At 37.7% G+C, this 19320-nt stretch overlaps 1 protein-coding gene across 1 annotated transcript in view; it reads right to left on the bottom strand.

The window, feature by feature from the left end:
• LOC114662268 (killer cell lectin-like receptor subfamily G member 1) overlaps positions 1 to 19320 on the bottom strand; it is a 44933-nt gene that overhangs the window by 15909 nt on the left and 9704 nt on the right. The window contains exons 2-3 of the mRNA XM_051934627.1: positions 12911 to 12958; positions 11673 to 11774 (exon numbers count right to left, since the gene is read on the bottom strand). Of these exons, the coding sequence (XP_051790587.1) occupies positions 11673 to 11774; positions 12911 to 12958 (150 nt within the window). The remainder of the gene's footprint in view (positions 1 to 11672; positions 11775 to 12910; positions 12959 to 19320) is intronic.

Below are 19320 nucleotides of genomic sequence, written 5' to 3'. Positions count from 1 at the left end.
ACTGACTTTCTGTCTTTTAAAACTGACTGAATATATAATGAACTTTGAATTATATATTTAGAATGTACTTTATGTATATATTTAAACATTGACCATATACTGTATATTCAAACACTGACTTTGCATATTCAGAATCTGAGTTTATATATTCAGACACTGACTTTATATAATTCAAAACTGATTTTATAAATTCAGAAAACATATTTATTCAAACCCTGATGTTATGTATTTATAACTGACTATATATTTGGAATTTTACATTATATGTTCAGCATTTATATCTATACAGTATATTCAAACGTTGATTTTTAATGTTCAGAATTGAAATGATATGAGCCAACTTTGACTTTATATATTGATACACTGACTATATAGTTACATGCACACACAGAGTGTATATACTCAGAATCTGACTTAGTATATTCAAAACTTATATATATTCTGAATTGGCTTAATACATTCAGATGCTAACATTATATAAATCATTCCTGAGAATATATCCAGAATTTGATTGTATATATTGAGGTACTGATATTATATATTTAGAATTGACTTTATATATTTAAATATTTAATTTATATGTTTAGGATTGACTTTATATACTCAGATGCTGACTATACTGTATATATTCAATCATTTTATACGCTCAGTCACTGACTTTACATATTCAAATGTTAATATTATGTGTTCAGAATTTACTCCAAATGGAATTTTACTCCGGGCGGCGTGGTGGCTCTGAGGCTAATGGATCTGTGCTGGTGTCCAGAAGGTTGCCAGTTCGAATCCCCGTCACTGCCAAAAGAGATCCTACTCTGCTGGGCCCTTGAGCAAGACCCTTAACCTGTAATTGCTCCGGGGGTGCTGTACAATGGCTGACCCTGCGCTCTGACCCCATGGGGTATGCGAAAACTAACAAATTCCTAATACAAGAAATTGTATAAGGTGAAATAAAGAACAAAAAAAAAAAATGCAAAATTAAGCTTTTTATATTCAGAATTTGACTTTATGTATTCAGATGCTGGCTATATATTCAGAGATTATTTTATATATTCAGTACAGACTTTATATAGTCAAACACAGACATTATTTAGAATTTGTTTTAGTATATTCTGAACTTGACATCCAGGTTCTGATTTTATATATTTATAATTTAACTGCTTTATTCTCAGCTGTTTGCTCTCCCATTAAAACTAGTGACTGTTGTTAAAAAACACAAAATGTGAATAAATCAGATAGTAGCTTCATCAAATAATGAGAAAATCCCAAATGTCGCAACACTAAAAACAAACAGAAAAAAGAGACCATGGCATCAACCAGCAGGTAAATATAAAATGAAATTAAAATCTATAAAAAAATTACCAGTTATTGCAGGTAAATACTCATTTACAATTTACTCATACTCATGCATTTATTATTATTATTTTTTTAATTTCAGGCTCCACTCATGCGTGAGATGGCTTGTTGGTATTTTCATTCAGAAAGTAAGATAAAGAAGTGTTGAAATGGTAACCTGAATTTCTGATGTTGGATTCAATGTCTCTTCTTTCGATAATATTTATCACCCTTTGTGCTTCTTCTTCAGCCATGACTGCCTAATACTTAAGAACAAGAAATTTTGAGCTGTTTGGATAAAAGACACAAGTGTTAAAATTAGAGACACCAGGAAATCCTGTCTGCTAGAAGGTGGTTTGCTATCTGCTTATGAAAGAAGACCATTCTGCTCTCAAATGAGGAGGTATTAACAGTAGAAATATGAGCCCTTTCGACTGAATTCATATATTCATACGGTGATATTATAGGTTCAGAATTTATTCCAAACACAAAATGTGACTTTTAATATTCAGAATTTGATATTTTCAGATGCCAACTTCATATATAGAAACTATTTTATATCTCCAGAACAGACTTTATATATTCATTAAATCCCAAATTTATCTTTAAGCAATACAAAAATAACATAATATATTCAGGAATTCAAGATATTTGTCCTTTTGGCATTCCCGGCTTATATTATGGGTGTCAAAAACCAGGGGCCCCATGTATAAATGGTGTGTACGCACAAAAATGTTTTTCCACACTCAAATCGCGATGTATAAAACCTAAACTTGCCATAAAGCTAAGCACATTTTCACAGTAGCTCATACCCTATCGTATACAAGTTCTCCGGTCGGTTTTGCAAACGGGCGGCACCCAGCATCAAAGCAGTGCTTTTGTTTCAGTGTGGTTTCCCTTTCTTTTTTAGATCCACATCCCTGACGCGGTTTTATAAATACACTGAAATTAACCGCATATTGTTTATAAGTTTAATGCATCTGATTGTAATTAAGCTGTAACAATATAATGGTCCACAGAATGGTCAAACTATTCTAAATACCATAGCTGCTTCAGCATTGTTACTCTCACTGCACCTTCTTCTTCTTCTTTCAGCTGCTCCCATTAGGGGTCATCTTTTTCCATATTACTCTCACTGCACCACTTGGAGTATTTATATCACTGTATCTGAGTGGGAATCACAGCTGTACAGCGGCTGATTGGAAAGAGAATTATCGGTATACAGCATCAAGCACATGCTGTCTCAGCCATGCATACAGTCTATTGAACTGAACTCATACAGCAAACGCTTCAGAGCCTTTCCTGTACGGACCTCGCGGTTCACAAACTGTTTAATCCCAAGAACTATAAAAACACTCAATCAGTCCATCAAGTGCTCCTTGTAGAACTGTTTGTACTTATAAGTACAATTACCTCACTGTAAACTTGTGATACAGTTAGAATATTGCACAACCTGCACCACTTTATGAAGCGCGTATTTACATATGATGACGATATCATTTTTAAGTTGAAATGCAGCAAAATATGTTTATTATATTATACAACTAAAACTTTAAGTTCATTTAAACAATCTGTATTGTTAATATTTAACATGTGAGGACACAGTGCCACAGCGCTAGCAAGGAGCTGATGCTCCGTTCACAGATTGTTTCTGCCTCACGCTGTATTCTTGCTGTGGCTGGCACAACACTGGAAGGATAGATAGAATAGATTGAATAATTAAACACGTACTACGAAGATATTTCGATGTTCCTTAAAAGTTTTAAAGAATCGGCGTTCTCAGCTTACAGATGGCTTAATGTCTATTACAGAGCTGATTGTGTGGCGATTGGTTACTTGGAGAAAGAAAAGGAAGGACAGGAATTGGGGGTTAGTACGTTTCAAAGAGACAGTACTGCTGCAATAAAGAATTTCATCGAAGGTCGCGCATGGCGCAGCAAGCATCTTGCGTAAGGCATGAACAATCACTGCGCCACCGTGTTCCCATGTTTAATACATGCTTTAATTCCTATCATCATGAAAATGATCTGCGGTGGGTTGGCACCCTGCCCAGGATTGTTTCCTGCCTTGTGCCCTGTGTTGGCTGGGATTGGCTCCAGCAGACCCCCGTGACCCTGTGTTCGGATTCAGCGGGTTGGAAGATGGATGGATGGATGGATGGATGAAAATGATATCAAGTATAAATCTCAGTATTTAAATTATTCAGAGAGCAGTAATATCATGAATGTAATGGATTCTGTGTCCTGTCGGAGGAAGAGAAAGCCCGTTTAAGAAGCACTTAGTGATTCACAAACATAGAGCACATAGAAGATCAAATACAAAACAAAGCATTTAATGTGCTACTTTAGTTACGATGGTATTAGAGAAACTAGTAAATTAAACTATTTAAATATGAAGTTTATGATGTTCTGCTTTAATGATAAAATAAACTACGTGATAAAAGTGGAAATTTCGAGATTAAAGTTGACATTTCGTGCTTTTTTCACACTGTGTGCCTTTTTTTTTCTCTGTACCCTAATAAGCTTTCATATGACACTCAGACGGTGGGCTACAACTCGCCTTTTTACACCGACTTTGATATGTGACAACTTCTATTTTATTTCAGGCACTGTGCGACTTTGTGAACTTGAGCTTTCGAGTGTCTCCGACACACTATGTCACTCGATCAACTTCCTTTTGTTGTTTATATCACTGTTTAAACCAACAAATAATACGAATACCAAGTGGAGGCAAATAGTCTTTGCCTCCACTTGGTATTCGCTGAAATTCTTCTATTTTCCCTCGTGCCTTTGCCATTGCCTTTTCACAGAACACTGAGCTTAAGGGCTATTTATATTGATTTGCATTTTCAAAGAGGCGGAATTCTGGAAGGAGTTGAGGAGTGGTGGCAGGCATGTACACGTGCATTACTTTTCATGCTGACCGGGATTTATGTAGCGGAAGAATGTGGAAGTGGGTGAACGCACAGATTTATGCATCTGGATTTTTTTGTGCGTATGCACATTTCCGCTTTGTCCTTATGCCATGTTTTAGTGTGAATTCTACGCACAGCGTTATGCATGAGGCCCCAGGCCTGGTGGGCTGCAGTGGCTGCAGGTTTTCATTCTAACTCTTTTCCTAATCTGTTTTCACTGCTAATTAACTCCTTTACCCTTCATTTTAATAGCCCAGGAAACCTCTAACATAATGCATTTGCAAACTTTTCAGTTTTTTTCTCCACAATTTCAATGCTATGACATTGCTTTTATTTTACATTTTTTTCATCTTCTTTTGGGGGGTTTAGAGGTCCGAGGTCAAGGAATCTGGTTTTCTCATTGCTTTTTGAGTCAGATGCATTTTTAATGGAGTTTAAAAGTTCTCCTGCTTTTGTTATGGACCACACTTTTTGAGCACCCATAGTTACGCATGTATTCGGTGACATCATCAGCGTGACGACTCACAGGCTGGCAGCACAGAGTGCTCATTGCCCAAGTTCATGGATACATTTCCATATCTAGTGTTTTTATATCAGCAATAAAAGAATCTCTGGCTTTGAACTCTTTTGTTTCCCTTGACTAACATTTGTATCTAACATTTTGATTTTTTTAACCGTTCTGATTTATGACTTTCCTTGCTACGATTCAGTACACCTTGGACTGTGTTTCCTAAATTTTGGCTAGTTATTTTTGATAATCCCTTTTCTGACTTCGTCTCATTTCAAAATTGCTGCTGTTCTGTACAGTCAATGCACTTGGATGACCAGGAGGTGTACAGAAGCGGTCTTGGCAGCATGCTGGCAACCACAACGTAGGTCAGTAGTGTCTGTGAAAAACAACGTGGTGTGGTAAAATATTTTTTCAACTATATTTAAACAAGATCAAAACTTCTGACCGTTCGTCCTATTTCTCATTATCTTTTCAAAACAATGCTGTTGAGAACTTGTGAGCTCAAATAGAAGAGTAAGTCATGTACTGTATAGGGACTTAAACAGGAAAACAAATGCACATTTTTAGAAAGGCCTTACTTCTAATAAAATGCAATGGCATGGTCGCAAACCAAAACTCTTAGAGGAAAGCGACAAAACACTCTGCAAATGTCACAGAGGTCACATCAGCAGTTAAGCAAATCATCTGCTTGAGGTTACTACTGCTGCTATTGTCGAAGAACTTCTAAAGCCTCCAAACATGTTCTCCTTTTTTCATTAGGTAGACCAGTCTAAATAGGAACAATCAACCAAAAGGACACACTGAATACCCAATAAGGTAAAGACTGGACCAGTCCCATTTGGTGACGTGATCCTGGGATGTAAAAAAATAAATAATAGCCCTTAAGATGGGAAGGCAGGTCACTTCTAATCATAAAACAGAACGGTATCCTGCCCTGAGTGTAATCTATGCATACAGTAGGCCCAAAGCAGCCCTTGAATAGACAGGGCCGCTATTAAATACTGATTCTTTTCTGACCAGAGTGTGTTGTGTCATCATAAGAACCATCAAGACAGACTTAAAACTATACATTTGTACAATAAAACTTTATTTTTATCTTAAATATTGAGCAACTCTGCTCTGTATACAAGTGCTCAGAGCTCCCTGTAGAGGACACAAACTTTGTGTTTAATGAAGTTATAATGGTGTGTGCTAATTGTGTAATTAGACTGTCTTTATTTGTTATTATTTCACTAAATATCAGGCCACACTTAGGAACATTCCAGTCAAGACTCGGAAGCTTCCAAATGGTCTTTTCTCATTTTCATATCATTGAAGTTGCACTTCTTCTCCTTTTCTTCTGTGACGTAACATAATAAGTTAGCATAGTCCATAATGTCATATTGATGAAAGTGAAATTTACGAGTTTTTATCAAACATTTTCATACAGCTTTTCAAGATTGCACACAGTGCCATCCTCGAACTCTTACAATATGAGCCCATGTCCATTTTCTCAAACATTTTATCCTATTCCAGATGAATGGATGGTTGAGAACCTGGGACTCATTCTGGCAGTAATCATACATCAAGAAAACTTTATTTAAAATAATTTACAGATGTAATAAACAGCATCTCTCAGTTGTACTGGCTGACAAAGTCTATGAACAGCAAACACCTCGATGTGCCCACACAGACTTTTCGTTTCTTGGCTCACAGTTTATTAAACACTTGTGTGAAGCAGTGAGGATCACTTCACTGGAAGTGATTTTGTTTCCCATGGATCAAAAGTTAATGGCTGCTACTTCTGAAGTGGTAACTCAAGAAAAGGAACATTAAAATGTCATGACTGACTGACAATTCTTCATGACTTCTTTTCTTAATTCAGTCAGCTGCCATTTTACAGATCCAGTGTTTAATGCGGCTGCAGTTGTGACTGTTTATCCAGTTTTTTTCCAACATGGCACAATCTCCATCAGGAACACTTTTATTCACCCTGCAAAGTAAAAATAAAAAATCACTAACTATATATTTAACAGAAAAAATGTGACCGTAATGGTGCTTTGCCATTATTTAAAGTGATTTTGTTAATTAAATCATCGATCCATCCTTTTATTGCCTGAACCCCTCTCTTAACCTAACCAGCTTCCGTTGCAAGGAAAGAACCAATGCTGACCAAGAGCCAGTCTTCATGAAAATTACCAGTGGTGTGCAGTACACCGGTAGAAAGGAGACACCGGTTGAATTTTGTCAACCAAGGCAAATATTTTCATATCGTCTTTACTACTGTTTAGCACAAACCACAAGCGTTCCTTGGTAGGTAATCATCCAAATATTCAGATTGCGATTCAGACCTATGAATGTAATATTCTGATCTTCATAAGCTTCAACTCAGGTGCTGATGTCCAATGTTCAATTCCCGTAAGGAGATGCAAAAGTGCGTAGACCTGATGTATCATTTGGTAGGTACTGTATAACATATCTACTAGTGTACGAATTCCTCCAGTTATTAACAAAGTGAAGGAGGGGGTCAATAGTCAGATTCAAAATCAAGGGTGATAACCCCACCCCTAACCCCTCGTTCACTTCATTAATAACTAGAGGACCATCCTTGGTCCAATTCAGGGGTGCAGGAAGCGGAGTCATATCCTGCCAGCATTGAGCACAAGATAAGGATCAGTCCTGGATGAGATACCTCATCTTTCACAAGTTTTACTCATGAACATACCCCAAAGTCGACAACATAGAACCAACAATTACAACATTAGAGCAATCTGGACGAGAACAGGCCATTCAAACCAACAAAGCTTGACAGTCCTATCCATTTAATTCTTCTAAAATAACATCAAGATGAGTTTTGAAAATCCCTAACGTCCTCCTGTCTGCTACACCATGTGATTTAACATTCACGTCTTTTGGATTTTAGGAAAAAAAAAAACAGAATAGCCTGAGGAAAACCTCAAAAATACAGGAGGAACGTTTAAAGATCACAAAGAGTGTGACCAGGCAGGACTTCAGAGCAAACGTTTAGGAGCTACCAGGAAGTTTATTCAAGTGACACTGCTGTCCCGGATTAAATTGATGGGGTTTTGTCAGCTTTCGTTAAACTCTTCACAGCCCAATTGATCAGATCTCTGTTTCCATCACCCATCTCAGGTGGATGCAGTGTAAAACCAATATAAGAAATTAGTTGAATTGATTTCTGAAGGTCTTGGTTTTACTAAAAAGGGAAGATTTCCACATGTCACACAGGACAGGACAGCACAAAAGACATGTGTGGATGTCTTTTGGTTTTGTAAGTGCCTGCCCTTTTTCTGTGCAGTGCAGTCTTCTTTCACACAGACTGGAAGTAAATGCACAAGGGGTTGACTATAACGGTCATAACACCCCTACACCCCGTTTAAACAGTCAATCAACACTTTGTAATGAGATGAAGTGTGTATCCGACCTGCCGAGAGTGAAGGGCTGATTGTCAGTCCATATCCATTCCTGCCCAGGATTTCTCCTCAGTCCGATCCAGAATGCCACAAAAAATCTGCACTGGAGAAGCAGAAAATTCTAGAAATTAAAGACAAGATAAAAGTTACAAATGAATAGGGAGTTGTAATAAGTTTATATATTTAATATGTCACTGTGCTCTTTACAAAATATATTTTATAAATCTGCTTCTTCTCACATGTACAGCTAACACAAGCCCAGATTTAGCACTCAAGGGCTCATCATTTAGAACTGCTATGCAAGCATTAGAAGACAAGAAATGGACAACTACGAAAATGGGCATCGTACTATTTCTGTGTGACAGAGTCAGCATAACATTGGATCTTCTATTCCTTGTTTGGAATGGCATGATTTACCTAAGTAAGGGCCTGCACATGGAAAAAAGAGTATAATGTCTTGGAACATTGCCCGGCACACCTTTGATGCCGACGAACGGATGGGAGATAATGTCATCCGATCCTGGAAATCCTTCCAGTGCAGCGACGAAAATGGCAGTCTGTATACATCGAGCTCCAACTTCAGTAATAGTCTTGTCATGGCTTCCTTCGTCTGTTATGCCACGTAAATCGTCATGAAAGAAAGCTGTTATTTCTCCTATGTGATTTCTTACCGCCGTATCACTAAGCGAGGGGTATCACCTCTTTAATATTACATCTATATAGTTTTAGGTTCCTTAAGACGCTGCAATTACAGAGAAAACGTATTTCCAGGGAGCTAACGACTCCTAGTGGAAAACAGGAGTTCAAGCTATTGTGTACCTGGAGTTCCAAAACACTTAATCCCAATGTTCCAAAGCACTTCAACTAATAATGCCTGTTGGGGGTCAAGAAAAACTGGCTCAATACAAAGAGGGTCATACTGGATCTTTATTAAAAGAATTATTTATTCTACAAAAACTTCCTTAGGCATAACAAAATTCCATACAGTCCCAAGAAACATTCAGGAGTTACCAACAAGGCCAACACAAAGCAAAACAAAGTCAAAGGCGTCAGTAAACTCATCACTCAGAAGTATGTTCACATTGAACCACCAGGAACTGTGGGAGACCCTCCAAGTAATAGGGTGCAGAGCATTTCCTAGCGGTGATTGGCAGGTGGCCTAACCTCTTGGCGACCACCCACCCAGAAAACAAAAGAAATAATACATGAGAAATAAAAGAAACAATAACATTAAATAACAGAAAAGCAACCAAAAAACATAAAACAAAGATTTGAACCCCAGCCAGGGACCAAGCCCTGGCTGAAAGATAAGTGGGCTTTGTCCTTTATTTTTAAATGCTGCCAACTGATCTCTTTGTGACATTTGAACAAATAAAAAAAAAAAAGTGTATATACTTTAGTAAATTCTTTTTCACCTTATATTTAGACTGCTAATTCAAACCTGTCTTAAATTAAATACTTATTTTATTGAAGAAAAAATACATGCAATACTTAAAAAAATAAATAAATAAACACAGATTTGCATTGCTGCATTACTTGTTTTTTAAAAGAAAAAAAAAAAACAAAACTTTCCAGTTCCTTTTGACCTTTGCTTCATTCACTTAAAGCGACACATCTGGGGAGCAGCGCTGTAAGGTGCACACGCCACGCTGCTTCTAACAGGGGAAAGTATTAGTTTGGATTAAAATAAAGGAGCATTTAAAGGAGCATCTGGACTGGTGTCACAATGAATGTTGCAATATTATTTTTCTCTTTGTTCAAAGAAATTGCTATTTTTAATATAATGGTGGGTTTCTTATCTCTACTTTGTATCAAACAAGAATAAAACTAAGTAAACAAAACACAACAAATTGTCAAATTTAGCTGTGCTTCAAGAAGTAAGCATTAGCCCAAGGAAAAATAAATCCTGAGAAATGTGGGCTGATAATACAAAAGTGACATCTAGATTACAGGAGGAAAGTGGAAAAAAAATACACAAATAAACACACAAATTCGAAAAACACTAAAGTTCTGTTAAATCACATAGTTGCTGTGACTTAGAGATGGATTTCATTTTCATCAACAAAACATCAAACACAACCGGTCACTCACCAGCTCTTCAGGGTGCTCAATTATGACAAGACCTGCACCCCGGGAGATGCAGTCGTCCTTACTCAAGCTCCATGTGGTTTGATTGGTTGAAAAGTAGTAACAGTCCTTTTCGTAGTGTGCCCACATCTCAGGACAACATTTGGCTGAAAATTAAGGAACCTTTCATTTTTATTTTTTCTTGATGTGACATACATTCTCATGAACTAATGTATAATAAATAATGTGTCAATGTATCTTGAACTTCTATAAAAAAAACTACATTTCCCCTTTAGGACAAATAAAGTATCTATCTATCTATCTATCTATCTATCTATCTATCTATCTATCTATCTATCTATCTATCTATCTATCTATCTATCTATCTAGTGACATTCATCCATCCATCCATTTTCCAACCCGCTGAATCCGAACACAGGGTCACGGGGGTCCGCTGGAGCCAATCCCAGCCAACACAGGGCACAAGGCAGGAAACAATCCTGGGCAGGGTGCCAACCCACCGCAGGACACACACAAACACACCCACACACCAAGCACACACTAGGGCCAATTTAGAATCGCCAATCCACCTAACCTGCATGTCTTTGGACTGTGGGAGGAAACCCACGCAGACACGGGGAGAACATGCAAACTCCACGCAGGGAGGACCCGGGAATCGAACCCAGGTCCCCAGATCTCCCAACTGCGAGGCAGCAGCGCTACCCACTGCGCCACCGTGCCGCCCCAGTGACATTCACATCTATCTATTTATATTACACAAACATATTAATCACTAAACCTACTGTATATCCCAGCATTATGAGAGATGCCTGCTTCTTTCAATTCCCCAGTAAGTGCTGATTTTAACCCTTGTACTTTACTATTTTTTGTTCACAACATTTATCTAACATTCTTACTTTATTTTACAACTTATTTTTTGGCTTAAGGATGCTCACTGACATGCATTTTATTTACTGATGCCACACCAGGCATAATTGTACTCCGAGGTTTTCCCATTTGTAATTTCTCTTTATAGGATCTCCATTTTTGTATATCATTGTTTGCGTTTCTCTTGTTTCCAAGTTGTTGTTTTTTTGTTTGTTTTTTTAACTGTTAGCATACATGACATGGATTCAAATCCACTTTGCCATTCAGTTGCCCCTGGTACTGATTTCACAACTGACCATTGTCTGATCCTGTATCCCAATTCAACTTTATGGTGCCCTTTGCCATATCAACCACTACTTTAATTTGGTTCTGCAGAGCAAATGCCTGTTTGGGTGGCTTTCTTTAAGAAGCTACTTCCATTTTTAGCAGAAAGAAAAAAAAACAGAAAGAAAATCAAATTCTGGTAAGTAAATAGTAGATGATCAACTCAGTCCTTTCTAAAAAAAGGTATTTGAATGTCAGAAAGGTAAGTATTTAAAGCACTGACCTTTACTCCAGGTAAGTAGGACTGCAAAAGCTGCTCCAACAGCCAAGAGCACACCACCAGCAAGTGAAACAATAGCAATGTTCACCCATCTGTCTTTTTTTACTGCTCAAAACAAGATAATAATAATAACAGTAATAATAATAATAAGCTTCAGACACAAACATACAACATGCACAGACACAATCAGATGGTAGATATTAGACATCAAGAACTGGCACCACAACACAAACTGGTCAACACATACAAACCAGATTAGAAGTGCATGAAAATGCCACCCATGAATTGGACTGGGGCAAAATTAGACTGAGAGACAAAACTATCTACCATAACAGACCAAATATAACACTGGTAGTCAAACGAGAATAAAACGACAGATGTTATTGACACTGCTATACTAAAGACTCACAAAGAAAATTCAGAAGAACACAAAACTGTCAGAGGGAACACGCGGCTTGTAAAGAACGGACAAGGAGATGATCATTGAGCCTCTTTGTTGTATCCATCACTGGTGTCATCCCACATACACCACACAAAAGCAAACAGACATGATATAAAAACCAATAGAAAGACAAAAGAAATTTGATTTTTAGATTCCAGCTACAGAAACTAGCTGTTTTAAATACATGTCACATGGTGAGGAAATTCCTTAACAGAAACATGTACTGTATACACGCCACATAAAACTATCCTACATCTTGACTCAGGCCCGATATAGTCGGTAGCAACTGGACTATCCCATAAAATATTTTACATGATAATGCGTCCTTTGAGAAAGCATGGATTCGTTACAGATTTGTACACATTGTAGAAAAAACCTTTACATGAACTATTTTACTGACACCTTTATCCAAGGTGGTTTATAACATCTGATATACAATTGATTACATTTCTTTTGTTTTTCCTATTACAGCACAAGCAGGTGAATTGACTTGCTCAGGCTCACACAGTGTCAGCAGCGTGATTTGAACCAACAACCTCTGAGTTTGACGTCCAAAGTCTTACCCACTACGCCAACGACATGAATGCTCAATTAAATGGTGACACTGAATTGGATTGCCGTGTGTGTTTGTGTCAATGTGTCCCAGCACTCTCTTCACGATTGATTCTGCCCTAACCCTACAGCCTAACCCTAATTTTTGGACCCTTCTTAAAAATATTCTGAATCATAATGAATATTGTGATGGATAGACTTTGACTGGACAATACAGTGAGTGTGAACAACATTGTTCATCCCTTACCTTTCGGCACTGTGCCTTCTTCTGACATAGTGGTCTGTTCCATGATATCTACAAAACACAAAGCAAATTGTAGCTTAGGCAACATAATTGGAATAACTCATAATGTAATGATGGTTGACAAGCAGCGGTGAAAATTTAAAAGAATACTTGAAATGCAGGATAACAAGATGAAACTGGAGTAAAAAAATATATTATTTAAGACTAGGGGGCTGCGCCCCCTGCTCACTTCGTTTGCCCACCCCCAGGTTTGGTTAACCGGATATACAATTTAAAGAGATTGTTATTTTCATGGGAATTATTACATATGCATTATTTTCACTTTTACTGTAAAACTTCAGTAAAAACAATATTCAGAGTGAACGTTTCTTCAGGATCACATTGAATTTTGATTCCATGTTTGGACTTACACCATGACAATGCAACATATAACTGCCCATAAGTGAATTCAGTTTCTTTATCTCTAATAAATTACCCAAATTTTTTGAACGTTGGTCTCTGCTCTTTTTTCTTCACTTAGTCGTTGACGTGTCTAGAACTTATAAACTTATTGTCCTGATACAATTTATAACTGTGTCTGACAAAAGCATTCACACAACTGAGAGGTTAGATGACCGTGATCTTGTTTGAAAATAGTTGTAAGTAGGGCGCGACTTGAAAGAATCTCATGGCAAAAGTCTCCATCTTGCTGGACGTCGTTCCAAAAAATCTCTCAAAAAGTCACGTCTCATCCCAAGATTTTTTTTTATTATAATAGAGAGATAAGGCAACTCTACAACATCTGAAAGGGCTTGACGAGATAACGAGATACCAAATGAGCCAAAACATGACCAGCAAAATGTGCCCATCATACAATATCTGAAAATAAAGAAAGATGAAGGTGTCAGGAATGTTGATCTGCTCAGGACGCCAAAACATCTCGCCTGAAGAAGGGGCCTGAGTTGTCTCAAAAGCTTGCATATTGTAATCTTTTTAGTTAGCCAATAAAAGGGGTCATTGTGCTTGACTTTTCACAACAGAGCTCTTAGAAAGAGAAAATCAATAATTTCAGAAATGTCTGCCATTGCACAATGAGAGCAGCAACAATCCATGTTATTAAAGAAAGGGTTTCATTAACAACAGGAATCGGCACCTAATTAAGCAACTGGTTGGAGTTTGAGACCCCGACTTAGTTGATCTTCTATTGGCTCACTAACTTCACATTTCATTTCTGTTTGGGTGCCATTTAAGGAAAGAAACGAAGCAATTCAGAGCAACAAATCCTAAATAATAAGTCAATTAAAAAGAAAGGAAAAGAAGTTAATTAGCAGCAAAACCTGGTCACCATTTAAGGAAAGGTTTAGAAAGAAAACTTGCAGCCACTGCGGCCCTCCAGGACCAGAGTCTGAGACCACTGTGTTAAAGGAAGCACCAGAGTTTAAATGGGGACACTTGAAATCACTTTGAATTATTTGAAGCAATTAATGGAAACAGTTACAGGACGGTAGTGAGACCAGCTGTGTTATATGGGTTGGTGACGGTGGCACAGGAGACAGAGCTGGAGGTGGCAGAGTTAAAGATGCTAAGATTTGCATTGGGTGTGACGAGGATGGACAGGATTAGAAATGAGGACATTAGAGGGTCAGCTCAGGTTGGACGGTTGGGAGACAAAGTCAGAGAGGCGAGATTGCGTTGGTTTGGACATGTGCAGAGGAGAGATGCTGGGTATATTGGGAGAAGGATGCTAAGGATAGAGCTGCCAGGGAAGAGAAAAAGATGAAGACCTAAGAGAAGGTTTATGGATGTGGTGAGAGAGGACATGCAGGTAATGGGGGTAACAGAGCAAGATACAGTGGACAGAAAGATATGGAAGAAGATGATCCGCTGTGGCGACCCCTAACGGAAGCAGCTGAAAGAAGTAGTGTAGTTTTCATAGTGAGGATGCAAGGAGTAGAGTTGGCGAAGGTTGATGAGTTTAAATACTTGGGATCAACAGTACAGAGTAATGGAGATTGTGGAAGAGAAGTGAAAAAGAGAGTGCAGGCAGGGTGGAATGAGTGGAGAAGAGTGTCAGGAGTGATTTGTGACAGATGGGTATCAGCAAGACTGAAAGGGAAGGTCTACAGCACGGTAGTGAGACCAGCTATGTTATATGGGCTGGAGACGGTGGCACTGACCAGAAAGAAGGAGGCAGAGCTGGAGGTGGCAGAGTTAAAGATGCTAAGATTTGCATTGGGTGTAACGAGTATGGACAGGATTAGAAATGAGAACATTACAGGGTCAGCTCAGGTTGGACAGTTTGATGACAAAGTCAGAGAGGCGAGATTGCGTTGGGTTGGACATGTGCAGAGGAGAGATGAGGGGTATACTGAGAGAAGGATGCTAAGGATAAAACTGACAGGAAAGAGGAGAAGAGGAAGGCCTAAGAGAAGGTTTATGGATGTGGTGAGAGAGGACATGCAGAGCATTGGAGCTTAAGTTCATACTTGAAGCTAGAAAGAGTTTCAGCCTCAGATGTGGTTACTATATGAGAAACTTGAAAAAAGACAAGCTGTACAATATTTGTAGTTAATAAGCTTCTCATTGTTGGCCCTCTGCAGATGCAAATATTCCTTCCAAGTTCATTCTTAATTTAAGTGAATATACAGCTAATTTTAACTGCCAGCAGAATTAATTCATATATATAAAAATGTAACATAATATTGTGTGATATTTTTGTTGGGTTTAAACATTTTTCTGATCTCTCTTGTCATATCCTCTTTCATTTTTTTTTTTAGTTTTGGTTGTTTAAGGTATTACTTGCTGTTAATCACTTTGTTGGTAAATTTAATAATTTTCCTCTAACCCTGTGGCACGCGGCTGGCGTCCATGCCCAGCTGGGACGCCCCTGCACTGTATCTTCGGGGGAGCAGCCCTGGATGGTGCAGTACCTCCCCCTGGACGGTAGACGGCCGCCCCTCCCTGGGTTGGGGAGGTGCTTCGGGCTCCTGCAGGGCTACACGGGAGTTGGAGTTGGATGCAGGCACCGCCAGGGGGTGCTGTAGCTGGAATTCCTGCGGCATTGTGGGCCACGTATGCACCACACCTGGAAGTGCAGCTGGAACAAGCCAATCAGGCACTTCCGGGTGAATTATAAAAGGGGTCAGTACCCACCACTCGGGAGCCAGAATCGGGAGGAAGAGGACGAGCTTGCATGGGATGAGTGGTGGTGCCAGAGGAAGGATTGGTTTGGTTGTGCTTTATCTGAAGTGCTTTGGGACTGTGTATTGCTTGTGGGGTTCACGGGGAAGACGTGCCCCACAGGTGAAGAAAAATAAAAAGTCTTTGTACTTTGACACGTGCCTCAGTGTGAATCTGTGCCGGGTCGGGCGCCTATATAGCGCTTTTTTACTATACTCCATATGATTTGTAGTGATAGGTGAGAAAAAAATGAAATTTTATGTTTTGATGGAGAACAGAAATAACAAACTTTCTGATAGAATGAATGACTATGGTGACCAACACTGGATCCAACAACATACAAACATCTATATAAAAAAAAATCCCACGTTCCTTGTGTCACATAATCCATTCAACAAGTCATCCAGTTGGATGTGCATTTATTAGTCAAAAGTCCTGATTTCCATTCAAAGGAAGCGATGGTGTGATTTGCTTTGTGATAGTTTTGGCTGTTCTTTTCCCCATTGTCATTTTTCTTCCTATTTATAATTTGTATCCTTCCACTTGCTTTACTTTTCTCAAAGTTTTGTTAGATTTTGTCGTTTTCTCCCCATCCTGTACCTTTTGTTGTATCTCTCAAGTGCTGACACAAAGTATCTAATGAGGTTTCAGCCCTGAGGTACTGCAGTCATGAGGAGGAAGGCTCACCTTATGGCTATTTAAATCACCTGCTGCCATAGCTTCTTTGCTGCAACATTAACTTGTCTTAGCAGCTTTTGTTGTTTGGCTTGTCTTCTCCGCTTCCCCAGTATTTTCTATGGGCTTATTGTTCTTTGACCAATTTGGCTTTTTGAGTTTTTGTCTGGTTTTTAAACTCATTCCTAAAGATTTTTGAATTTTAATTACTGGTGGCCCTTCGTATCCATGGGTTCCATATTCGCGGATGCAACCAACCATGGATTGAAAATATTGAAGAAAAGAAAAAACATTCCAAATAGCAAACTCTGAATTAGTCCCAGTAAACATGGCACGTGAGACGCCTGCTCAAGAGGAAGACCAGCAGATAGAGATGGGGTCAGGCAGACACACCAGCTTTCCACTTTTTCACTAACATAAACCCTGCTATGGTTTTTACTTTTATGTAGTCAAGTTTGATTGTGTTGTTGGTGCTCCACCAAAGTCCACAAGCGATTGTGGCAGGATCAGTCTGAGGAGCTCACTAAACCATTTAATCGATAGTAGCGATGGAGATGTTTACAAAGTGCAGGAACTTAATGCAATTACTACTTCAGTTGATATAAGGGACTTAAGCACCCATAGATTTTGGTGTCCATGGGTGGTCCTGGAACCAATCCCTTGTGGATACCAAGGGACAACTGTAATGGGATATTAGCTAGTACTTAATTTGGTTTCAATTTCATGCCAATTCTTTGTTCTTTTTTGATTTGGGAATTTTTTTTAATCTTTGGTCTGTATAGGGTATATAAGTTTATAGAATTTATTTGGTCAATATTGTCATATATACTGAGTACAGTAAAATTCTGACTTGCTTATGCTAATCAAAATAAAAACAAATCCCTTTCCACCAAGGTTTTTAAACTTTTGCCTTTTGATTTTAGTTTTTACTTCTATATTATTTCTGACCTTACTTGAAAATTCAGTTTAGGTTTAGTTTTAGTTTTTCTTCATCGTGTATTTAGTTTTTATTTAGTTTTAGCCATTATGGTATAGTTAAAGAGCCACTATGGAGTTTAGTTTTGTGTCACAATCAGACAGAACTGTACACTTAACAGGTTTGGATATGAGTTTAATGTTAGTGGAAACTTACTGCAATATATAGTTTTGTCTGGTTTTGTTTTTGTCTGATAATAATAGGCATAATCAAAACCAAATACTGAATATAAGCAATTTTACACAATTTTATACTTTTTAAAATATTTTCTGTATCATTTGTGCCGAACAAATTTGCACTGACTGTTGGCATGTTTCAGCTTTTCCTTTTCTTACCTAGAATGGGCCAATTTATGATGAAATATAGGTGAATTTTAAGGTTTGAGAGATTTTTATTCTAAATGGCTACAGCACACAACATATCCTACTCCAAGACAATGTGCTTACAATTAATGCCTTCAATATTGTGTTAAAAATCTCCTATACTAGGCTTTGTTATTTTCTACCAGCCATATTGATTGTAGGCAGCTTGCACTATCACCACAAATGCTGTGTGAACACCCGACCCTCCGTCACTAGGCGCCATTCACTGGATGTATAAGTGCAGGCTGCTCATGGTGGATGACTTTCTGTTTTAGATTTAAAATTTACAAAGGTTAACAGCAGGAATTCAAAAAACAAATATAAAATTCTTATTCATATGTTTTTAATAAATTTTGGGACCTCATGCAGCCCAGGTTAGCCCTTGCGTAAGTCCAGTTGTTATGAAAATTAAAAATATTTTTAGTAAATTATTTTATTTCAGTTAGTCTTTTCGGCTACTTTAATAGTTTCAGTTTTTTATTTCAGTTTTGTTAATTATTTTACTTCAGTTTATAAAAATGTTTTCTTATTTAAAGTTTCAGTTTTGATTTTAGTTTTTGTTAACTACAATAACTTGCTCTCCACTGCCATGATAAGTGAGCAGAACTACCTTACCTTGAAACTACTGTCTTCCTTGTCAGAAGACAAAAGGGCATATTTGTCATTAACAGACAAACAGAAAATACATATAAATATGAAATTAATTTGACACTTTTGATTATTATAAGCTGTCTTCTACATTATTATTGAATTTTTTAAAATTCTTTATTTTAAGTAATAAATTAATTTAATTTAAAGGTTAAAAATGTGGTTGAGGCCAAGTGGATTTCATGCTTTTTGCCTTTGCCATTTCAGCTACGAACACTCTGACAGATCTCGATGTTCATGGTGGGTTTTAAAATAGTTATAGGAACCAAAAAATAATAACCAGGAGATGGAAAAGTAACAAAAAGAGACAAAAACATAGTCCAATATACATCTGACTCAAAATAAATGTCAAAAATGGAGCATCAAAATTAAAAATCTAATCAAAAGAGCAACAAAATTCAGTGTTGGTTTTAAAATCTGGCTTTCTTCTAAATTATTCACATTTTAGTTCATACTTTCTCCCTCGATTTTCTTTTCCACATTGTGATTCAGATTTTAGTAGAATCTTTTTTGATAATAGGCTTTTGTTTAAACCTTTATTTATATAAACTTTAACACATTTCAGTGATGACATTTTGTTTTGTTTGCCGTCA

This window comes from Erpetoichthys calabaricus, chromosome 12, assembly GCF_900747795.2.
Source record: "Erpetoichthys calabaricus chromosome 12, fErpCal1.3, whole genome shotgun sequence".
Lineage (NCBI taxonomy): Eukaryota > Metazoa > Chordata > Cladistia > Polypteriformes > Polypteridae > Erpetoichthys > Erpetoichthys calabaricus.
The sequence above is the reverse complement of the archived record's forward strand: the minus strand, read 5'-3'. Positions and strand labels throughout refer to the sequence as shown.